The sequence below is a fragment of the Mustela putorius genome, unplaced genomic scaffold (assembly GCF_011764305.1).
Source record: "Mustela putorius furo isolate JIRA1106 unplaced genomic scaffold, ASM1176430v1.1 tig00000095_pilon_pilon_pilon, whole genome shotgun sequence".
Taxonomy (NCBI): domain Eukaryota; kingdom Metazoa; phylum Chordata; class Mammalia; order Carnivora; family Mustelidae; genus Mustela; species Mustela putorius.
Genome location: NW_025421280.1, coordinates 38,384,019 through 38,407,376, shown reverse-complemented (window position 1 = coordinate 38,407,376; position 23,358 = coordinate 38,384,019). Strand labels below are relative to the sequence as shown.

The window sequence follows — 23,358 nt, the reverse complement described above, 5'->3', positions numbered from 1 at the left end:
GCGGTGCTGATCCCAGGACCCTGGGATCATGACCTGAGCCGAAGGCAGAGGCCTTAACCCACTGAGCCACCCAGGCGCCCCTTGACATAAATTCTTAAGAGATTTTATTTATTTGAGACAGAGAGAGAGAGAGAAAGCTCAAGGGGTGGGGAGGGGCAGAGGAGGAGAGAGGGAGAAGCAGACTTCCCACTAAACATGGAGCTCGACTCAGGGCTCTATCCCAGGACTCTGGGATCATGACCTGAGCCCAAGGCAGATGTAAATTCAATTTCCTTCATCGTTAGAGGGCTGCCTGGACTTTATACACGTGGCAAAAAATAGCCTTTGGAATCCATTCAAGAGCTGTCTGACTTGGTCATCTCTTCTGATGAACTGTCTTATAAAGCTGACTAACCATACCCGCCATAAAGGGGAGTCACAAATGGTTAGTAAGGTCACAGCCATTTAATTTTGTTTATCAAAGGCAATGGGGAGCCATAGAAGGATTTAGAGCAGGGGAGGGAGGGGGTCATGGTTGCCTTTAGTAAGATCCCTCTGGGGCCAGGGTAGACGCTGGATGAGGCAGAAGGAGAGGCCGGAGGTCTGGGGCAGGGTCTTGGAACAGTCAAAGACAACGTGCGCAAGGTATGGGGGTATGGACGGAGGTCGGAGTCTGGAGGTGCTGGGGATGCCCCGCGCTGGCTGGGCCGGGGTGGGGAGCGCGGCGCGTGGGTAAACTCCGGGAGGGGCGTTGAGTTTATCCGGTTCTTCCCGGACGTCCAGCCCGGATCTGCAACACCCTGAGGCAGGCATGACCACTGTCCCCCGAGAAACACCGGCGAGGGCCCACGTGGCTGGGAAGCGCGGAGCAGGACCCGGAGCCAGTCCGGTCGGACTCCAGACCGCCGTCCCGAACATCGGGCCCTCACCCCATGCCCTGTCCCCTTCCAGACCCGCGCCGGGCCCAGCCCACGGCTCCCCGCAGGCTCGGGCCTCCCCCCCACCCCCGGACTTCCAGTCCTGCCCGGGCTGCGGACTCCCCATTCTGGGAAGTGCTGCTGCGCCTCGGAGCAAAGGTCCCGGGACAGGGACCGGGGACAAAGGACAGGGACGCACCCACACCGCGGGCGCGCAGCCCGGCCCCGCCTACTAACACCCCGCGCAAGGGGGCGTGGGAAATAGGGGGGGCGCGCCAGTCGGCGGGCGCGTGTCAGACCCGGGACCTGACTGGCTGCCGGAGGACCAATGCCTACCACTGAATGGATGCGTGAACCTCAGGAGCTCCTGCTGATTGGCCGAGGGGGACGAGCTTGGCGGAAGCAGTAGCTTAACACTGATTGGCTGAGAGGGAATCCAGCGACTGCTGCCTATTGGTTAAAGTTTAAGTGACCCTCCTATAACTGGCTGTTGGGCTCGGTCCGACCGTGGAATCAGTTCAGGGGTGGAAGTTAACCCTCTAGAGACTGAGGTGCGGCCGGGACGCTTCAGAACCGTGGCGCGCGGCCCCTTCCCGGCTCTGCTTGCGGCCCCAGGGCACTCTGGCTCGTTCTCCGGGCCTCAGTCTCAACGACCGAGCTCTCCGGCCCCTCGTTTCCCGTCTCGTCCCCCTGAGCTGAACGGCCGGCGGCTCCAGGCCTCGTCCAGGGCGGGCACTAGTTCCCCGAAAGCGGAAGTCCCGGAGCCTCAGTTTCCCCACTCGTAGGCTGCCACGCGCCTCCCACGGGAGGCAGCCTCGGGCCTCCGTCTTCCAAGTGGTCCGGGAGGGCTGAATCCCCCGGCTCCCCGCCCGCCCCCAGGCTGGGGCTCCTCCCCTTCGGGGCGGAGCCGTGTCACGTGCCGGGAAGAAAGGGCCCGCCGCGCGCGGGGCGCACGGGGCGCCGGGCGGCGCGGCCATGGCAGGTACGGCGGGGCTGGCGGGGCCGGCGGGGGTCGGGGGGCACCCGGCGCGGGGGCTGGGCGGCCGGGGGCGCGCGGGCCCATGCAGCCGGTCGCTGCTCGCAGCTCCGGAGCCGCTGTCCCCGGCGGGCGGCGCCGGCGAGGAGGCGCCGGACGAGGATGAGGACGAGGCGGAGGCCGAGGACCCCGAGCGCCCGGCTGGTGCGGGCGGCGCGCGTAGCGGAGGCGGCAGCTGTGTCGGCGGCGGCGGCGGCGGCAGCGGCGGAGGAGGAGGCGGCTGCGGGGTCGGGGCCGGGGCGGGGGGCTGCGGCGGGCCGGGGGGTGCGCTCACCCGGCGCGCGGTCACGCTGAGGGTGCTCCTCAAAGATGCGCTGCTGGAGCCGGGCGCCGGGGTGCTGTCCATCTACTACCTGGTGAGCGCCCCTACCCCCATCCCATCTCGACTAGGGCAGGGAGGGGAAACTGAGGCCCAGAGCTCCCTGACCGCCGGTCGAGCCCGGGTGTGGGGAGGCAAAGCCGAAACACGGAGCATGCAGACCCCGCAGGAGCTCCTCCGGGCTGGAGGACCTCGTTTCCCCAATACCCCGTTGCACAAAGGAGAAACTGAGCTCGGGAGAGGACACCGCCGCTTTCCTGGCTGTGGCACCTTGCTCAGCCTCTCCATATCCTAGTGTCCTCATATATAAAATGGGATTTTCTTTTTTTCCCTTCACGGAGTTGTATGAGGATTAAATGAATATATCGCCCAGCCGGGTGCCTGGTATCCCGGGAGTGCTTTTCGGGTTTGCTGCTGTTGCTGTGGGTCTGTGCGTGGGAGCAGTTTATGAATGGGGCGCCTGCCGCGCCTGGCTGTGCGCTTCGTGTTGGGGACTCGGCAGACCCCGTCCCTGCCCTTTGGGGACTCGTGGTCCAGTGAGAAGGTGGAGACACAGAGCTGGACACTTTCAGTCCAGGCTGATGAGCACTGTGATAATGGACACACAGGTGCTGGGAGGTCCCTAAGCCAGAAGGCTTCCTGGGAGGTACGCTGTAAGTGGAAGTGCCAAGTGCCAAGCCCTGGAGAGCAGCAGGGCGTCAGGGAGGGCTTCCTGGAGGTGTCTTGGTGGGTCCAGCTCTGGGCCCAGCCAGGCCGCTGTTACTGCAGGGGAAGAAGTTCCTGGGAGACCTGCAGCCGGACGGGAGGATTGTGTGGCAGGAAACTGGGCAGGTGTTCAACTCTCCCAGTGCCTGGGCAACCCACTGCAAAAAGCTGGTGAACCCGGCCAAGAAGTCCGGGTGCGGCTGGGCTTCTGTCAAGTACAAGGGCCAGAAACTGGACAAGTACAAGGCAGCCTGGCTCCGGCGACACCAGCTCCACATCCCCACGGCTGCTGCCGATGAGGTGCGTTGCTCAACCTCCTGGAGCAAGGATAAAGGTTTCCCAGAGTAAGGGCATTGGAGCTGGGGCCCCATGGGATGAGTAGGAGTTCGTGAGAGCAAGGTGAAGAGAGTTTGCCAAGGGAATGACACAGTCAAGCCACGTTGGTTAGAAAGCAACACAGCACTTGCGGAGCCCTGATTAGCTGATGGAGCTGGAGGCTAACGTGGCTTAGGGAGCTGAGGGGACTGGGAACATTGGCTGGCAGGGACCAGATCTGGGAGAATTTCCAATGCTATGATAATTATAGATCTTTGTATATTCACCAACTGGGTGGACCTAGCCAAGGACCTCTCTGGGTCCTAAATCTTTGTACGTAAAATAGAGATGATCCCAGTACCCGTATGTATCAGATATGTATATCTAGCTGGCAGGGCTGAGATCTGTAGGGCCGCTGGCAGGCTGGAAACAGGCAGGGAGGACTTGGGAGCCCTGGAAGGCTAGGGGCAGAGGATGGACAGACCTCACTCAGGTGCCCACGGCGCCCTCTGGTGGCCGCTGTATGCAGTACAGCCTAGGGGGCGGGGCGAAGGTGGGAGCTGGGGACCAGTATGCAGGAGACTGAACTGGTCCAGATGGGGAGATGATGGGGTGGGACAGTCCAACAATGGATGGGGAAGAAGTGGGCGGGTTTTGGCTTATTTTGAAAGTGGGTCTCATGGGATTTGCTGCTACATGAGATGTTGGTGTTAAGGGCAGTTTTGCTCTGAGCAAGTGGATGGCTAGAGTCGCCATGGTCAGAGATAATGGGGATTGGGGAGGAGCAGGTGTGGGGGCACAGTCGGCTGCAGTGTGGCCGAGCTGAGCGTGAGATGCCTCAGAGCTCCCTGCAAAGAGACCTCCAGGATTAGCTGGACTCCCAAGTTAAGCTCAGGGGAGGGCCCGGCTAGAGATGGGACTGTGGGCATCATCTCGCCATAGACCGGTTGGGGGTGCAGCGGATGGTGGATGAGGCTGCCTGGCAGCGGAGCAGGTGGGGAGAGAAGAGGCCCGAGGACCCACCCTGGGCATCTGGGGAGGGGTGGGAGACTGAGGGGGCTGGAGAGGTGGGAGGGGAGCCAGGTCCCTGAAAAGCTCCCAAGAGAAGGAAGGTCCATGAGACATCGTAGCGAGGGGGCGGGGACAGAGACTATGTGACTGTTGGATTTGGACACTGGGAAGTCACCCCAGCGGTGGCAGTTAAAGGGAGAGCAGTAGGAGGGATTACTGAGAGAATCTGATAACGTAATCCCTGTAGACCCTTGCTTGCCCAGTGAGTATGAATTGACAAGGGGCATGCTAATGGCTTTCCAGGCATTATCTTATTTCACCTGGATGCTGTCCCTGTGCATCTGGAGGTCATTGTGTGGTTTTACAGATGAGGAGGCTAGAGCTCAGGGAGGTCAGGGTGCTTGCCGGAGGCCACACAGCTTGTGAAAAGGAGAGGCAGAGTTTGCATCTTCTGCCAGGCTCTCAAATCGGAGTTGCCGCCGAACCATAGGCTGCCTCTGCTGGCTCCCTCCCTCCCTCTAGTGGACATCTAGGGCAATGGCAGGAACCGAAGGCTCAGGCCCACCTCCGGTCTGAGTGGACCTCTGGGTAGATCGCGGTGAGGAGAGTGGGCAGCACCCAGCTGAGGGTCCTGTGGCTGTCCCCCACCCCCACTCCCCCAGAGCCCGGCCAGTGAAGGGGAGGAGGAGGAGCTGTTGATGGAGGAAGATGAGGAGGAGGTTCTGGCGGGGGTCTCGACGGAGGACAAGAGTCGGAGACCACCGGGGAAGGGACCCTTGGAGCCTCCCCACCCAGGTGAGAGGCTTAGGGAAGGGAGGGGGTGGCACAGGAGACCGGCACAACTCAGGTGAGCGAAGTGGCCGCGGCTGGATCTGGCCTTTCTTCTGCCTGGCTGACTTCCTAGCCCTGCTGCCTGATTTCCTTCCCCTGCTGCCTGATTTCCACGACCCCCTGTAGGACTTCCTTGCCTCGTCGCCTGATTCCTTTGGCCCCCAGCCTGGTTTTCTGAGGTCCTCACCTGGTTTCCTAAGCCCTTCATGGGCATTTTAATCTCCTCTTCCCGATTTGTTAACCTGCCGCCCAATCTCTCCGTTCTGCGGCCTCTGGAGGTTTTCCCTTCTTGGGCTGCCTGGGCTTGTGTTTTCCGGTTCTGGGCTGGACGGGATTGATGCCGCCTTCTTTCCGTTACCCCACGCTGTGCAGAGGCCGTGGCCCCCGGGAAGCGGGTGGAAAACAAGATCCGGGTGCCCGTGCGCTACTGTATGTTGGGCAGTCGCGACTCTGCCAGGTCAGATACCCCTGTGCCCGCCCCCTCATCGCCCGGCGTACTCGCGCTCTGTGGGAGTGGGGGGGGGGGACCCCAAGTAGGTGAGCACAAGGCTTCCCGTGCTCAGAGCTGGCTCCAGAGGCCTGGGGAGCTGGCTCCTGAAGCTATGGGGCTGTGGGACCGTCTGGCTCCGACAGGAACCCCCACACGCTGGTGGAAGTCACGTCCTTCGCTGCCATCAACAAGTTCCAGCCGTTCAACGTGGCCGTCTCCAGCAACGTGCTGTTCCTGCTGGTGCGTGCCCTGCTGCCCCCTTGTCCCTTGTGGGCCAAGGGCCAGGCCTGGGCAGGTGGCTGGGGCACCTGGGAGGGGTCCCTGGAATGTTAGCTCTGTGAGGGCAGGAAGGTGCTTTGTCACTGCCGAGAAACTGTAGGCACTCAAGGTCCCGACGGAGGCGGGTGGGGTGGGCTCTGCACATCGCCAGGGCTCTGGGCCCGAGGATAGGCTTTGGGGTGGGGCCGCAGCCTGAGCCACTCTTCCAATGTCCGTCCCCTCCCCAGGACTTCCACAGCCACCTGACTCGCAGCGAGGTCGTGGGGTACCTGGGGGGCCGCTGGGACATCAACAGCCAGAGTGGGTATTCGGGGCCAAGTGGGCAGGGGGGTGCTGGGGGCCAGGGTTGATGTCTACACCTTCCCCCCGCCTCTGCGCAGTGCTCACGGTGCTGAGAGCCTTCCCCTGTCGCAGCCGCCTGGGGGACGCGGATATGGCCGCCGCCATGGAAGAGGAGGTGAGGGGACACCTGGAGTCAGGGTGCTCTGGGGAGGGCAAGGGTAGACACAGCTGTCTTGACTACCATGTCCTGGTGGCTAGCACAGTGTCCTAGTTCAACACGTGTGCAAATGTGTGTGTGTGACCCCATGGTCATCCTTTCTCTGGGCACAGGTGGCCAGCCCCCTTTCCCTCTGAACCCCCGTCTCCAGATGTGTATCAGGGGCCGTCCTGATAGCGCTTGCACAGTGAGGCTTTGCACGTGCCTGGCGCTGGGCCGAGCGCTCCAGCCCGCCTGCTCCCTGCTCCGCCAGGGGCTCTCGGGGCATGCGAACAGGCGTGCATTTGGTGCGCCCGTCTCCCGGGCCCTGCCTTTCTTGGTCCTCAGGCTAGCGCTTGCCTCTACTTGCTTCAGGCCTCTGGAGACGCCTGGCCTGCTCCAGTGCGCACACACCCACCTAGCTGCTTGTTTAACTATTTGGGCGCCTACTGGGTGCCGGGAGTTGTTCCCTGAACTAGGGATACTGCAGTGCCCCCAGTAAACTTTAGCCGTTGGTTGGTGACAGGTGCATTTTATGGATTTGTTGACTGTGCCCCCCTCCTTTGGCCTCATGGAGGGTGGTGGGGGCAGGGTCTGGGACACCACTGTCCCCAGGCCTGGTACACACCAAGCACATAGGTAGTGCTGGCCTCATGTTGGGGATGGAGCGCGGCAGGTGGGTGCACACACGGGCTGGTAGAGCCCCCCCGGCGTGCACCCCGCCCACCCCAGCCTCGCCTGTGCCCCCAGATCTACCAGAGCCTGCTCCTGCGGGGCCTGTCCCTGGTGGGCTGGTACCACAGCCACCCGCACAGCCCTGCGCTGCCGTCGCTGCGGGACATAGACTCGCAGATGGACTACCAGCTGCGCCTGCAGGGCTCCAGCAACGGCTTCCAGCCCTGCCTCGCCCTGCTCTGCTGTAAGTGCGGCGGCCCGGTCCCACCCTGGGCCTCCGACCCCAACACCTCCCCATCCCGCCCAGCCCCCACTCTCACTCTCCTCCTGCAGCCCCTTACTACTCTGGCAATCCTGGCCCTGAGTCCAAGATCTCGCCGTTCTGGGTGATGCCGCCCCCTGAGGTAGGCGGGGCCGCTGGGGAGGCGGGGCCGGCGCTGCGGGGGCGGGGCCTCAGCGTCCCGGGTGAAATGAGAGCATAACCATGGCACTGAGATTCGGGCTGTTGAAGAGGTGTGGCCCCCATGGGGAGCATGCTGCCCGCGTTACGGAGACGGCCCCCTTCCCGAACCTGTCCTGGGGTCAGAATGGGGTTGGGAGAGCTATTCCTGGCCTCTTGTGCTGGGGGCAGGGCCCACCGGGCCTGGGGTCTTGATTGGCCGATTGCTGGCCTAGGGCACATCCTTCATGGGACGCAGGGGGCTGGAGGTGGCTGAGGGTGACTGGCTTGTGTCCCTGCCAGCAAAGGCCCAGTGACTACGGCATCCCCATGGACGTGGAGATGGCCTACGTCCAGGACAACTTCCTGACTAATGACATCTTGCATGAGATGGTGAGCCCACTCCCGGGGGGGGATGGGCGGGGTGGGCGGGGCCCCAGAGAGGAGAGGGTGGGGTTTTAGGGCCCCAGCTGGCCTGTGGCGATAGTGCAGGACTCCGGGTGGCTGAATGCCCTGGAGAGGGACTGCCTCTCCAGTCCCAGGTTCTTGCCCACCTGTCCCGTCCCCGCCCCCCGCCCCCCGCCCCCGCGCTCCCTGCTGTTCCGGAACTTGCCTCGTGCCTCTGCACGTGCCCCCAATTGTCCAAATGAAGACAAGTGAGGGCTTTCCGGTGGTGCCAGGTGAATGTTTTTAGGGCCCATGTTCCAACAGCCATTTTAAAAACAGCTAGTAGGTCACCGTGGTACTGCCGATCGGATATTGTTTGGGAGGAGGCTATACAAGGGGGCGGGGGTACGAATTCACAATCACCGGTGCCTCCCTCATTTCCCTCTGGGGGTGCTCCTCCGTGGTCTGTCTTGGGGTCCTGGGTGGCTCTGGTGTGCTGTATAGGACCAGGAGCCCCCCAAGGGGTGGCTCACCCCTTGGGGGGTGGCTCACTGCTGTATCCTGAGCGCCTGGTGCGGGAAGGCAGGGCGAGGGGGTTCCACTGGCCCCCTGTCCTCTAGATGCTGCTGGTGGAGTTCTACAAGGGCGCCCCAGACCTCGTGAAGTTCCAGGAGCCCTGGAGCCAGGAGCACACGTACCTGGACAAGCTGAAGGTAAGACTCGTGCCCCCAGCCTCCTGTGAGCCCCTTGAGGAAGACAGTTCCCGGAGGGCCCCCAAGGATCTATCATGGGCGGCCTGAGACACAGGGTGTCCTAAGTTGTTCTGGACCGAAAGCTGACGAAAAGGAGTCTGGTTTGGCCACAGGTGGGTGGTGACACATGATGGCATAAAGGCCTGGGGAGCACAGGCTGGAGAGAAGTACACGGGCGTCTCCCAGCCTAGGCGCCCGCAGGGAGCACAGAGGGGGCCACGGTCCAAGCCAGAGCCGCAGTCGCCAGAGAGCGGCTGGTGCCCTGAAGGGTTTCTCCAGCTCTCTGGCCCTACAGTCATTTAGGCGGACTCCTAAGGGCTTGGTGGCCTTGGGGAGGGTGTCTGACTGACTGCCGGCATAGAAGTCCTTCTCAGACGGCATCTTCAACTCCACTGGGTAGAGACAGTTTTGCATGCTTGCTTGTTTTGTTCAAACTTAAGAGTGACCAGAGCTTGGAGCTGTCACTGGGCTGGTGGGGTGGGGGCGGGGGGGCAGCTCCCCATGCAGGGGGTGTGAGATGGTGAGATCCTGGCAGGGAGGCAGCTGGGGAGAGAGCAGGATGTGGAATGTGCAGAAAGGATGCCCTTCCTCGGCCCAAACCCAGAACACACACGAGTGGGCCGCCTCCTTTAAAAATAAAACCTCACTCTCAGGACGCTACTGTGTACCTCTGTTAGTAGAGCTCCTCTGCCGGGATGGGGGCGGGGGGGATGCCAGGACCATGGGGCCCAGCCCTGAGGTGCCAGCCCTGCTCGTTTCAGATGTCCCTGGCCAGCAGGACACCCAAGGACCAGGGCCTGTGCCATGTACTGGAGCAGGTCTACAGCCTTCTTAAACAAGGGAGCTGAGGCACCGCCTCCGAGGTCATCCTCCGAACCCCCAGTGGTTCCGGCTGAGGGGGAATGGGTCGGGGGCTTTGTTGTGGTGCAGCAATAAAGGGGAGAAACAAAGAGCCTGGGCATGTGTCTCACCTGGGGGGTGCCCCCTCCCCACACTGGTCACCAGGCACGTGGGTGGCTGTCTGGGTGGCATGGCCCCTTGGTCGGTGCAGGAGGGGACACGTGTCGTGCAGCTGTGGTGGGGGGCATCCACAGCCGGTGCCAGCAGCTGGACAGAGGCTAGCTGGCCCTCCCCGGCTCCTGGGGGGTGGGTCCCCACCCCAGGAGTGGGCCCTGCCCTGACAGAGGTCCCTTCAGGGGAGTTATGAGGGTCTAGAGGAGTTGGGGGAAGACCCACCCTGCACCTCAACCAAGCAAGAGGCTCTAGAAAGAGACATTTAATACTTTTTAAAAAAATCCGGATTACATTTTGATCTGCCCTCGATTGTGACCAAGGCGATGCTGGTCATCTTTGCCAGGAGGTCAGTGCCTCCCCCCACGAATGGCAATGGTGGGGGGGGGGCTCAAGGAGGAGCAGAGCCTGGTGTCCCCAGGGCTTTGCTGAGTCATCAGAGGAGGGGAATGTGATCAGTCCCGAAGTCCCCGAGTTGAGCCAATTTTTGGACTAGGCAAGAGAAGAAGTGGCTGCGGGGCTGGGCTCTGCTGCTCAGGGCAGCCACCTGCCTGGGTCTGTAGGGAGATGGCTGGGGCCGCTGTCAGCAGCAGGGACAGCGGCCGGCTGAGGAGGGGGGAGGTGCCTGGACCCTCTTGAGGTCAGTCCCAGCAGCCAGAGGTCTGGGAACATTCATCAAAGCCTCTGTTTGACCGTCAGCAGAGCAGAGGCTGGAGACTCCTGTGGTCCCATTTGTGGTGCACACGTGTGTGCCGTGTGCACAGCTGGTGGTGGCAGCTCGTGCCAGAGAGAAACGTCTGTGTGCTTGTCTGGGGCACCCTGCATATGGGAACTAAGGAGAGGGTGCAGGACGCGGGGAGGGGGGCGCCGCTGTACAGAGCTGAGCGCCCTGCAGGAGGGAGACGCCAGCAGCTCCAAGGCTGCTCAGGAAAGGGTCAGTCTTTAGGGGAACCCTGAGGACCCCAGGATTGTGTGTCCCCAGGGAGGTGGCACCATGGGTGTGCCGAGGCCTGGGGAACCCTGGGGTTGGGGCTGGGAAGGAGTGCTGCGGGGCTATTTAAAAGCCGGCTGGTGAGCCTGGGCTAGGAGTCCTGCTCAGAACAGCCAGTGGCGTGGACATTCTCTTACCCTGTTAATGGCAGGTCTCCTAGGGGGTGGGGGACAGCCCAGAATAGAGGGGACAAAGCAGGGACAGGACAGGGCATGTGTGCACACACACGTGTGTGTGTGTGCGTGAGGGGGCACACCTGGAGTTGCCCATTCCTGGAGGGCGGTCCTGGAGGGGCAGGAGGAAGTTAGTGTTTCTCAGAGCACCTTAGTGTCAGCCCCCTCGGGGCACAGGACTGGGGAGAGGCAGTCCAGGAGCAGCGGGGACCGGGAGGGAAAATACTGCCCGGCCCCGAGACTGCTGCCTGCAGAGGGCGCTGTGGACGAGCGCTGGCGGCAGCGGGCCCTGCCTCCCCGGCGGCGCCTGCCACCGCCTCCCCCCATCCCAGCCCCAGAGCGCCGGTGTACAGCCCTGGCTGCTGAGGCAGTTGGGACGCAGGCCGGGGCCGGGCCTCACTGGGGCAGGGGCACCAGCACCTCCACGTAGCTGAGGGGGAAGAAGCCCGACTGGCCGTGGAGCATGCCCTCGTACCAGTTCTCGTCGATCTGGTTGGTCAGCGTGATGACGTCACCCTCATGGAAGCCCAGCTCCCCGGCGTTCTCGGGCTCGAAGTCGTACAGCGCTTTGCAGCTTGGCTGGTCCAGGGGGGCTGAAGGCAGAGGCTTGGCTCAGACCCCGGGCCCCCTCCCACCCCACCCCAGCTTGGTTGTGTCCCCTGCAGGACAGCTGCCGCTGGTCCCGACGTCCCCCGGCCTCGTCAGAAAGGAGGGACAAGGGCCAAGAGGGATGGAAATGGGCTCCGTCCACCGGCACCAAAACACGCCTGGGAGGAGCCGGGGATGCCCAGGGGCATCAGGGGGACAGAATGACCAGAAGCCCTCAGGCAGCCCGTCAGAGAGCCTAGAAGCTGTTGGCCACCCTCGGTGCTGTGGATGGGGAACCCAGAGATGCCGTGCTGTGCCGTGCAGGCTCCAGGGCCTAACTCCTTCCCTGCCCAAGATGGGCCAAGAGGACTTGATCCCAGGGGCGTCTGCTTCCACCAGAGAAGGGGAGGGGAAGGGTCCTTCTGGACAGACCAGAAAACCGCGTGTCACACTGCAGTGGGGAGCTTGTGAGGGCAGGGCCTGTGCCCGCAGGGACACTCACGCATGCTCCTGCTGGGGGTCCGGATGGGCTTGTCCGATGACCGGAAAGATGACGAAGCTGCTTGCAGACAAAGCAGAAAGGGGGACTGAGAACCTCGGGCTGGGCCCCTTCCCCGGGGTGGGGGGCAGGGGCGGCGGTTGGCTCCACGCTTTGGACGGAGCAGCAGGCTGTGTGGCCCCTCCCCACTGCTTACGTGTGATTTTGGGGGCCGTGGCACAGGGGAAGCCCCCATTGGACTGCTCAGGCTCCCCAAGGTCGAAGGGCTCCCGAGGCTTGGGCTTGTATTCCCGCTTGGGACGAGAGGAGGCGTCCCGCATCCTGCAGGCAGGGAGGGTCAGCTGTGGGCAGCCAGCAGGGGCCGAGTCCTGTGCATGCCGAGGGGAAGGGACACCCCCAGCCCCACCGTTGATGCTGCTGCCCAGGACTTGGGGTGGGAGGAGGAGCCCTGAGACCGGCCTGGATGCAGAGGCCCAACGGGTCTAAACAAAGGGCCTCCCAGTCGGTCGGTTCCTCCAGCTCAGACCCTGCTCGGAGGCTGCCAACCGGCCAGGTCCTGCCAAAGCCTGCAGCCCCGGGGCATGCCCACCCCACCGGCCCAGGGACCCACGGGAGCGGCTCTGGGCTTCCAAGGTGCAGCACAAGGCCCAACGGGGCTCCCGCGGGGACAGCCGGCGCGCACCTCCGCTTCAGCTTGTCGGCCAGCTCGTCCAGGATCTGCACGGCCTGCCGGTGGTAGTCCAGCTGGGCGTCCACCAGCGCGGAGAGCTGGCTCACCTGCTCGATCTGCGAGGAGCAGCCCGCTGAGGGGCCAGCCCCCCGGGACCCCCGCCCGCGAGGCCGCCTCTCTCAGGGAGTCTTGCCAGAATGCTCCCGGCACCGGGACCCTCCCCCTCCGCCTGACCCCCGCACTGCTGCTGGAGGAGACCTGAAAGCTTCACAGGGCCGGGGGAGGCCCCTCGAGTCCCGTGGCTGCCCCTTCAGGCTCCCGGTAAGGCATGCGTGACTCCGCCCATGGCCCCAGTTTTGGGCAGCCTCCCCCCAGAAAGGGCCCAGACGCACATCGGTCTCCAGGAGGTTGTGCATGCTGGTCTCGGCCACCTCCTTGGACTCCTCGAACTTCTCTAGGGCCTGCCGCAGCTCCTCGTCAGGGATCCTGCCCTGTCGTTTCTTCTTGTAGTCGAAGTCCAGGCGGCGGCCCTCCAGCTTCTTCAGGTGGTGCTGGGGGGTGGGGGGAACAGCAGGGCTGTGAGGTACGTGCTGGGGCTCCAGGAAGCCGGGCACGCTGGGAGCAGGGCTGTGAGGCACCTGCGCCACGTGAGGGCGGGCACGCTGGGGGTGGGGGCGCACCTGGATCTCCTTCAGGTCTTTGTCACACAGGTTCTGCAGGGGGTCGATGAAGTTCTGCTTGACCTCGATGTCGAGAGAGTCCTTCACCTCCGCCAGGCGCTTCATGGACTCCCCCGCATCCAGCAGGGCGTCCCCTGGCGGGGGGAGTAGGGGAGAAGCGGTCATAGGAGGCCAGGGCCTGGGGTCCAAGATACCCCCAACTGCGAACCTGCCCTCACCCCCCAGGGCCCAGACGCCAGAATTCAGAACCAAACGACGGTCCCTGAAGTCTGAATCTGAGCCCACCAGCCAGGAGGAGCCAGGGATGACGGGGCTCAAACCCCCCCCATGCCCCCACGCGCAGCTTCTCCCACGTTAGCTGTGGCTCAAGGGCAGGCTTTCCAGCGGCAACACTCCGCTCCTTGCTCATCCCCACAGAGGAAAGACGGGTGTTCTAGGAGCTTCCGTCGCCCTTGTCCAGGGAATTAACAGGCACCGTAGAGGACTCTGGAGCATGGCGGGAAGTGGCACCCCACCCTCCAGCGCGACGCTCTGGCCCTCCAGCCTGGCCTTCTAGAGCCCTCACCGAAGTTGGACTCGCCGCCCAGCTCCTTCCCGTGGCGGATCATGCACTCGCCCAGCAGGCCCTCCGACTGTGGGTAGCCAGGGTTCTTCACCTGCCCGCGGATCTTGGACACCGTGTTGAGCATCGTCAACTTGGCCCGTGAAGCTGGAAGAGAACGGGCTGGGTAGGCCTGCGGCCAGTCTCTCTCCAGAACAGGCCTGTACTCTGCCAGCGCTGCGGGCTGCCTGTCCCCAACACCCTCTTATAGAGCGCTGTCCTGGCCCAAGGAACCTCAGTTCCTGGGTCTGCTAATGGCCAAGCTCTGAGAAGAATCTCCTGCACGGACCTCCCACCTCTGCCCACCCTGGCCGTGAGCAGGTGATCGGCTCCCCTGGGCCCCTCGGGCCTTTGCATCCTGGAGCACAGCTCCGACTCCAGAAGCTCCCCTCCGGGCCTGGGGACTAGCACCCCAGAGAAGTGAGCGGGAAGGCATAGGTGTATACAGGTGCCTGGCACGGGGGAGAAGCTGTGCGCTAGCCTCGCCCGCTCAGCTCTGTCCCTGGCGCGGGCCTCGAGTAGACCCGGCTGGAGCTGCTGCCGGTCCCTACACGTCAGTAGGAGTACTGCGGGAACTCGGATCTGGACTGTCCACAGGGAAAGGTCCCCGTCTCTCTCTCAGACTAGAGACTCATGCTCCAAAGCTGGGCCTGCAGCTAGGGCCTGGCAAATGGTGGGCAGCCAGTTCAAACTGGTGCACAGAGCTGGTCAGGTGGGAGAGATGCCCTTTCTGGTGGGGACTACTAGCTGTAGGGGTGACTTCGGACTAGGGTTGCCACACAGAATAAGAGCTGCCTGATGGAGAGGAAAGGAAACACAGGACTCTGAGGGCAACCTCTGCACCCCTGGGTCCAGCCCCCCATGAAACCCGCCTGCCTACTCCCGGGCACTTCAGTTCTCAGCCCACACGTTCCTCCTTCGGCTCCAGAGACTGGCGGTTCCTGGCTGACACAGACCCTCCAGCCGGCTGGCACCCCTACCTGGGTTGGGCTGCAGGTACTCGATGGTTCTGGCCAGCACTTCCGTCACAGCCTTGCTGGTGACATCCACCTTCTGTCGAGAGAGGCGAGGCGTGGGCTTTCACAACCACTGGGGCGCCGGAGGCCGAACCTCGAGTCCCTGGACAGCCCCTGCTTCTGCCCCCCCCCCCACCTCCCGCAGCCCAGCTGTGGTGTGGCTGTGGCCTGGGAGGGTGACAGTGCTGGGCGTCAGGCGGCCACACCAGCTCCCCTGGTACCTTCTCCATTTCTTTGAAGTCTTCATCAAGCTTGGTCCCTTCAGCCCCTCCGACCTTCTCGCTGACCAGCTGGGAGACAGAAGGAGGGAAACCAGCGTGAGCCTCAGACGAGGAGAAGGCCTGACTATGCTCTCCAGCCATGTCCACTGCCAGGGCAGCTGCTGAAGGGGTGTGCCCTCCAGGATGGCTTCCCAGGGGTGTGGCTGACGGCTAGGTGGGTGGCGGGAGAGGGGAGAGTAGGGGTGGCGCCTCCTGCTGGAAGCCTTCCCTGGTCATGCCTACCCCCTCGAGGGCCCACCACCCCTGCAGACTCGCGTGGGGCCGACCACAGCTGAGTGACGTTCTCTCTCAGGGCTCAGAGGCCCACACCTGGACAGTGATGCCATGGCTCGGCTCCGTGTGGGGATGAGGTTCACCAGAATAACTCTGCTCAGGGGTCACACAGCTCCCTTTCCTGCACTGAATTCTTTGGGAAGGAATCCTGGAACCTGGGGGCCAGCACTTCCCCGAAACACAATCTCCCTGGGCACCTCTGGGAAGCGAGCAGATCTGCAGTGGAGAGGCGGTCCTGCAGCTGAACGGACGTGCAGACGACGCAGGCCATCGCTCTGTGTCCCCCACCCCCGGATCCGGAGCAGACAGGGTCTGTGCGCCAGTGGGTCGGGGTTTCTACTTGGCTGACCCTGGGGGTCAGGAGGGGCCTGTAGTGCAGGCGAGCGGTGAGGCCGCTGCAGTGCGGGGACAGGAAGGAAGCAGGGTTGGTGCAGGGTCTGCCTGGTGACTGTTGCCACCTGCAGTGCCTCAGGCCATGCGCCATCCTCTAGGGGACCCGGCAGGACGGACAGGGGCTACCCTCCGGGCTCCTGCTGGTCACTCCATAAGGAAAGACCCTGGTCTCTCCCTGGGCCATCATGGGGCGTTCCACTTTATTTCGTGGGACAGTTTCACTTCTTTTGATGACGGTAAAACAGGACGTTCTCATATTCAGTGGTTGCCAGAGAGGGAAATGAGTTCACTGCCTGACGCGAGACGAGACTCTTCTGCTGAACTGGGAGGGAGGTGAAGCGTAAGTGCTCAAAACCACACCTTCCGGGGCCCCAGGATGGCGGCCTGCTCCGTGCAGGAGGACACGGCGCGGGACAGACAGGGAAGGTCGCACAGGCAGGAGCCACAGCCCTCCCCTAACCGGAGGGCCACGGGCAGACCCTGCAGGCTGGGGAGGGGGCGGGCGTGAGGGGCGCCTCCCCGTCTCCCCAGAGCCCTCAGCTCCGCAGGCAGCACGTGTGGGGCTGGATTTCCCAGGCTGTCCCTGCACCGGGGCACACAGGAGGCCATGCGGGGTCCCTACTAGTCTCCCTTCACCCCGCCTGGGAGCTCCGGGCTCGAGGCCCTCGCGGAGCAGACGACCGTTCCCCACGTCCTTTCCCTTCAGAGCTCAGTCTTGGACCGGCACAAGTGGACGCAAGAAGACAAGAGGCCAAGAGGAAAAAGGGAAAATCAAAGAAGTCATGTGCCAACTGTAGCAACGGAGGGCCGCAGCTCTCAGCGGGGGCCTCGCCAGGGGCAGGCCGTGCCTGGCCGAGACGGGCCCGAGCGGCCGGGGAAGAGCTGCAGGTGTTGGTAACGAGCGCGCACCTTCGGGCAGGAGGAGCAGGTGTTTCTAGGGACCGGGGCCTCCTGTCGCCGAGCAGCCAGCCGTGGAGGCCCAGCGGCTGGGGTGCTGCCTGAGTGGAGGGGCTGGGAGGGTCCCAAAGGGCCCTGCTCACGGGGCAGGCCATGATCCGGACATCCCGTTCCTGCTCAGGAAGAACGCACACACATTTTCAGATCCAACAAGAGCAGCAGACGCCCCCTCGGAAATACCTGCCCCCCGCAGAACCTGCACCGCACCCCAAGCTCCCTTCCCACGTGCCCTCGGTCGGACTCCCTACAGCCCAATCCTGCTCCCCCTCGGGGCGGGAAGAAACAGGCGTGGTGCCTGCTGGGGCCTGCTCTTCCTCTCCACACCTGAGATCGGCCAGGGACGCCCACGGGCTTCCAGCATGGAAGGAAGCCCGCTGGCCGAGCCCTGCATGGCCACGGCACCCCCCACCCCAGCACAGGCAGAGAGGGTGGTGACCAGTGCCCACTTTCCTGCAGGGCCACGACCGTGGCAGTGGGTGCAAACCGCAGCATCCCGGGCCCCACCAACTTCATCGGAGCCCGAATTACCGGCTCCAACCCCATAAAGGCCGCTGCTGAGAAAGCCAGGCCGGTGCCTCCCTAGAGCCAACACGAAGCCCAGCTTGGGCCAGAACCTTCTCCAGAACCCTGCCCCAGTTCAGGAGCCAGTCTGTGCCCTCAGTGGCCCCCACGGGGTGAGACCCAAGGCTGCGAAGAAGCTGCCGGGCAGTGGGACCTGGCGATGGCCTCCGAGGGGGGATCCCCACAGCCCAGCGGATGCGTCCCCGCGCCTTCCGAGACCGGCTCGAGCTCCTCGCCCCTGGACTGGCGCTGCCCGCACGGTGGGCCTCAGGGTAGTGCTCAGTGACTGTGTCCACGAAGGGCTAGAGCAGGGGGTCTCTTCTGGGGGCCTGTCACCTGTGTCTATGAGCAGTGGAGCTGACAGCACTCCCTGCAAACGAGGCGCCTGGGAGACGAGCGAGCCTGGAACAGCGCCAGATCTTCACCCCAGCGCACCTACATGACTTCAAGGCACAAGGGTTGGCCTGTGGGCATCAGTAATAGACTGTCCGGGGGAGCGGCTGTTCTTTCGGATACCCGTGTCATCATTCCAGACCTCTGGAGAGAAGCAGGGAATCTGACCGTCGGGACAGAAACAGAACACGCAGCGGAAGGACCCACGAAAGGAGCACAAGCCAGTGGGGCAGCCGCTCCGGCCTCAGGACACGGAAGGGCAGGAGAAACTGCTTTCGGGGGCGGGGGAGGGGATCATGGGGAGCTGGTCACTGGCTACTTGGTGGCAGCTGGGGAAGCAGTGTGAATCCTGCGGGGCAAGAGGAAACCAACAGCGGTCTCCGGCTGAATCGTCTCCACAGGAAAACCGGATCGACGCGCGCGACACGGGAAATGAAGGGGTCCGTCTGCGGGCTCAGGGGCCTGGGCAGACCTGCTTTGATCATGTAAGGGTTTAAGAGAAAACAAGGCAGGGAGAGGAAGGAGGAGGGGGAGGAGGAAGCTGGCACGGAGGTGCTGGGAGGAGGGGAGATGTGCACGGCCGCCACGTGTGTCCCTACTCATGCCCTGCACCTTGTGTCTGGGGGCCACTTGCGGCGCTCCAGGACCACATCCCAGGGTAACACCAGAGGTCACCTGACCTCCCCTGGCCCAGGCTTCCCCTCCTGCGTCCATGTAGCTAACTTCTCCCTGCCCATCTGTGGGTGCCAGGATGACCTTTGCCATGCCAGGCACAGAGAGGGGAAGCTGCTTGTCAGCAAGGAACAGGTGACTGAGACCAGGGCCCTGGGGCAAAGGGGGCCTCAAGGGTCGGGGCCCAGCCACTCCGGCTATCCTACACGAGCCATGTGAGGATCTGGGCCGGTGAACAGGCCTCCTGGCTCTCAGATGTGAGCACAGCGGCTCCGGTTAGCGACGGCTGTCAGGCCGGGGGTCGATCGGCTAGCGCCCAGTTAACGGTCGAGCAGCTAACGACCACATTACGCGATGCCCGATGTCTGAAGCGGGGCAGGTACAGAAGGAGCACGAGAGTCTGACCTGGCCTTGGGGATCAGTGCTCTGGCAGGGGAGATGAGAAAGTCTGACGAAACCGCAGTGCAGTGCAGAGAACACAGAGAACAGAGAGTCACAAAGGAGGAGTAAATACGCCCGCAGGGAGCGGGCCGTGGCTGCGAGCTGGACCTGAAAGGCAGGGCCCCAACTGGCAGGGCCGGGCCAGGTGGGCAGAGAGTTCTGGGTTCTGGGTGAGAGGCAGGTTTGGGGCACAAGGGCTAAAGTTCCTGGCCGACTGCGTGCCAGGCGGTGTGTAGTACAGGCAAGAGGGTGGGGGAACCAGCCGGCCCATTTCACAGATGGAAGAAACTGAGGAGTAAGAGACCGTGGAACTGTAAGTGGAGGACACGGGTGCTGTGCCCAGACCTGTCGGACTTGCCAGTCTACCTGCACTGTGTCCTGTGCTGGGGGAGGGCGGCGGTAGGATACAGGGGAAGCTTGTGGCCCATGTGGGCCTCTGAGGGCTGCGGGGAGGGGTCAGAATGCCGCATACGCAATGCCTGGACACGGGAGGCCCCAGGAGGCCCCAGGGATGATCCCGGGGCAGAGCTGAGACATTCCTGAGCCAGGGTGACGGCACAGGGTTGGGAGGGGAGGGATGGAGCCCGAGGACAGACACACTCCCTCCAGGTCCCTTCCAACTCCACCCGCCCTCCCTGCCGCCTCCTAACATCTGGAAGGCTCGGAGCCAAATGCTGCAGAGCAAGCCCCTCTAGTTTCCATCACGGTCTTCGGTCTCGTGACACCCCGTCACCCAGCTCTCCCTCCTTGCCCTGTGCCCCCGGGCCCCCATCTGAGGGGGTGCTGGCACAGACACCAGCTGCTGTGCTCTTTGGCTAACAGGCTCCCTTTCTGGAAAGGCAGGGCGAGGCGAGCATGCTTCTGGGGAGATGGCATGTGGGTTGCATGGACTGCCCCAAGCCGCCGCCTCTTGATGCATCCGTCCCCACCCAGGAACCCCCAGCGGCCCCTGGCGTCACTGGGACACTTGGGGAAACTGCCAAAGCCTGGGCCCTCGTGAGCCGCGGGAGGCTGAGCTGCTTGCCACGCAGGGCGGAGCTCCCCCGTGGCTCTGAGAGCAAAGGCCACGAGACGTGGTGCTGGGCCCCGGCCCTGGGGTGACTGGGGTGGGGTGGGGGACGGGGAAGTGGAGCCCGTGGGTACAGCAGCTGTGCCTGCAGGAACCTTCCTCCTCCTCCTGGGAGGAGCCGGAGGACTTGATGGAGACATGTGAGCAAGACTGAGAGCTCCTGTCCCAAGCGCCACTCGTCTGTCACGGGTCCATAAATATTTGGGAGGCGACGGAGAGAAGAGGTCACCACCCCCACTGAAGGCAGGGTTGGGACAAGTCAGAACTCCCCGAGGCATGCCGGGAGTGGGAAACTGCCCCGGAGCTGCCAGCCCCCTTCATGCCTCGTGGCACACGCGCCCTCCTCCCAGCCGCCCCGACTGGGTTTTCCTTTGTGGAAGGGCGCGATGGCAGTGATGAACCAGGAATAATCTTGTGAGGCTAGATGCCACAGGAAAACCGCCAGCTGGGCGCCATGGCCACCAGCTCAGGCCCCGGCGGGCCAACCCACACCCAGACACAGCCCTGCACGCGGCATGTCGGGGCTTCCTGGGGACGCCAGCTCTGGTGCCGAAGCACCGCGGCCTCTGAAAGCCCGAGCATTCTCTCAGCAGAAGGCGGCGGTGGCCTCAATGCTGGCGCAGAAGCAGAAGCCGGAGGTCCCCCAGACTATAGGGCCATGCCAGCTGCTGGTTTCCCTGCCAGAGCGGGGCTGCTGTCATCTGGGGACAGAGCCAGCAAAGCTGTGGCGAGGAGCCGGGCAGGAGGGCCTCGGTCAGACCAGGCTTCTGAAGGCTGAAACCCCCGGGGTCTTTTGCCACCCATAGGGCCGGTCCTTGATGTCGCGTCCCGGGCTGGCTCGAGCCTCCCACAACCTGGCACAAACGCAGCTCAGGACAGCTTGGCTCTCGGCTCCCGGAGATGAAGGACGGGACACTGGGCTGGCATGGGGAGAGAAACGCTGTGCTGCCTGGACGGTGATGAGCCGAATGGCCCACGAGGTCCCAACAGCCGCTGCCCTGCTTGGCACACACTGTCCGAATGCCAGGGGGAACCCTCAAGTAAGAAAACGCCTCCAGGTCACCTGTCTGGCTTCACCCCAAAATCTGAGCTGGCCACTGACCACTGGGAGCTGGAACTGACCACTGGGAAGAAGTGACTTCAGGAGGAAGCGGCGAGGTAGACGGGGGACCACCACCCAGTGACCGTCACGGCACAGTGAGGAGCCAGATGACGAGGCTCCACATGCTGCTGTCCCGGAGACGGAACACAGCAGAGGGACACAGTGGAGGCCGGATCTGGAGGCCCTGACCTCTGCTTCCACAGTGCCAGTCTGAGTCCCGGCGGGGACAAGCTCCCACTGGGCAGACACCAGGACAGCTGCCCTCCTCGCCTCTCCCCACTCCAGGCTAAGAAGGTTCTTCCCGGACTCTGCTAGAGCCCGGTCTATCCACCCGCTCTGCACGGTCACACTCCTTGCCCACGGGGCCTACTGAACCCAGGATCTGCAGCTCCCCCGCGCACCCGGACCAGGCCTGCTCCGATCCTGGCGCAGACTCTCCTCGGTCTCCCCAGGACCCCGGGTAGCCTCTCCCAGGTCTCCCTCCCCGGGCCTTGCTCCCGCCTCCTGTCCAGAACCCTCCACGCGTCATGTCGGGGCCTGCCACCCTCTCTGGGCTCCCACCCTGTTCGCACTGCGGCCCCCGGGACTGCTCCCTTGTCCGCCACCACGGCCTAGTCCCCGTGTGGAGTAGGTGGCCTCGGCTCTGGTGCAACTTCCCCCAGGCCTTCCAGAGCACCTCGCATCCTAACTCCGCATGCCAACATGCCTTGGATCCCACATTTATCTCCGGCTGACAGCCAGCTCCAGGGGTGCGGGGACCCCATGTGTCTTGTTTTCTGACCCAACCCGGCCCGCTGCATAGGTCTGCTGGACACCATCGGACTGGCTGGCCCAAGGCCCACTGAAGGGCGGACTCTTGCTGCCCCCTCTCCCCACCTGCAAAGGGCCAGCTCCAGAGGCGGCCTCTCCTCCTGCCTCCCGGTGTGCCTAACGGGCAGAGGTGCAGGGTCCCCCAAAGGCGGGGAGAAATCTGAGGGCCTGAGGCTGCAGAGGAACAGTGAGGGGCAGAGCAGACATAGGCAGTTGCGAGGGGCCATTTCTTGTTGCTCGGGTCCCCGTTCCTGTGAGTGATGGAGCCGGCCTCAGCCCTCTGGGTTTGAGGGGAGCACCTTGCTCCTCCCCGCAGGGTGACTCAGCAGTCCCAGGAGATGGGGTAACAAGGCACTCCTGCCTGGCCCCAGCACCACGTGGAGGGTGCAGGAGAGGGCAGGCTGGCCAGCACGGGCCACAGGCAGGGATTTCCCCTCACAGTCCATCTGGCCAGGAGCCAGGGGCTGAGCACCCTCCCCACGGACTGTGGGGGGGGGGCAGTGGCCTAAGGTCCTGGGCGGGGCTCCTCCCAGTTTCCTTGTCCATGAAATGGAGTGTTGGCCCAAGTCCAACTGTAAAGATCAGCAATCCTGGGATTTCTGTGAAGATGCCAAGCTTTCCCAAAAGGAAGCAGAAGCCATTTAACAGAACGGGTCCCTGCTTTCATCCATGGTTCCCCAGTTCCCTGGTTGATCTCACAGAATCTGGGGGAGGAAGTGGACCCCCTGGGCACCAAGGGGAGCCAGCAGAGCAGGAGCTCAGGAGGGGTCAGGCAGCACAGATGACCTTCTGTGGTCCTGATGCCTTGTTGGCCCTTCTGTCATCCTGGAGACCCCAAGAGGAAGGGACAGAGGCATCCAAGACCTTCAGCAACCATCTGGCCCAGCTGTGGTCTCTGGGTAGGTATCATTACCTTATAAATGGGACAACCGGGCCCCAAGATATGCCTTGCCCGGGGCCAGGCAGCGTAGTGTGTGTGTGCCCACAGCAGGCAGGAGTCCCAGGAGAGTTAAGTCCAGCCCAACTCCAGAGGCTGGCCCTGCACTCCTCCGGCTTGTTCCTCGTTTTCAGAGGCTAGCTGCAAACCTCAGCCCTCCCACCAGCGAGTGTGGAGCCACGTCTCAGGCCTTGTAAGCAGGTCGGGAGGACCTTACTTGCTCCTGGACACCAGAGCAAGGCCCCGAGTTCAGAGCCGTCCAGGACTACTCTGAGATAACTGTGCTGGCCCTGATGCCTGACACCTGAAGTTGAGGGCCGGCCTTGGCCTGAGCCTTCTGGAACTCCACACAATACCGACAGCTCAGGGCTAACAAGAGACCAAAGCTCCTGGAACACTACAGGGCCCTGTGCGACGCCAAGAGCACACTGGAGCCACTCGGGGGCCCACCAGTCTCCCATCACATAGACCCTGGCCCACGGCATGCTCCTGCTCACCTAGGAGGAGTCGGGCGGGACTTTTCTCTCACCCTCCCGCTGACTGTGGCTCGGCCCAGAACACACTCTGGGAAAGTGTGGAATCTGGGCAGCAGCAGACTTGGCGGGGGTTGGGGGAGGGCAGGCGCGG

General features: G+C 63.5%; 2 protein-coding genes across 2 annotated transcripts in view; one reads left to right on the top strand and one right to left on the bottom strand.

Annotated features, from left to right (window-relative positions):
* The first annotated feature begins 1,412 nt into the window (after nt 1-1,412).
* Nucleotides 1,413-9,563, top strand: MPND (MPN domain containing). Its single transcript, XM_045086357.1, has 13 exons — nt 1,413-1,878; nt 1,981-2,288; nt 3,020-3,256; nt 4,945-5,077; nt 5,486-5,570; nt 5,747-5,843; nt 6,110-6,182; nt 6,263-6,339; nt 7,111-7,279; nt 7,369-7,439; nt 7,778-7,867; nt 8,482-8,574; nt 9,375-9,563. The coding sequence occupies exons 1-13, from the start codon at nt 1,872-1,874 to the stop codon at nt 9,459-9,461; spliced, it is 1,527 nt and encodes a 508-aa protein (XP_044942292.1). The 5' UTR covers nt 1,413-1,871; the 3' UTR covers nt 9,462-9,563.
* Nucleotides 9,564-9,874: 311 nt separating this feature from the next.
* Nucleotides 9,875-23,358, bottom strand: part of SH3GL1 (SH3 domain containing GRB2 like 1, endophilin A2) — a 29,891-nt gene continuing 16,407 nt past the window's right edge. Inside the window, exons 2-10 of the mRNA XM_004771449.3 lie at nt 15,064-15,132; nt 14,807-14,879; nt 13,791-13,934; nt 13,226-13,359; nt 12,938-13,096; nt 12,558-12,661; nt 12,072-12,196; nt 11,879-11,935; nt 9,875-11,381 (exon numbers count right to left, since the gene is read on the bottom strand). Of these exons, the coding sequence (XP_004771506.2) occupies nt 11,185-11,381; nt 11,879-11,935; nt 12,072-12,196; nt 12,558-12,661; nt 12,938-13,096; nt 13,226-13,359; nt 13,791-13,934; nt 14,807-14,879; nt 15,064-15,132 (1,062 nt within the window). The 3' untranslated portion in view covers nt 9,875-11,184. The remainder of the gene's footprint in view (nt 11,382-11,878; nt 11,936-12,071; nt 12,197-12,557; nt 12,662-12,937; nt 13,097-13,225; nt 13,360-13,790; nt 13,935-14,806; nt 14,880-15,063; nt 15,133-23,358) is intronic.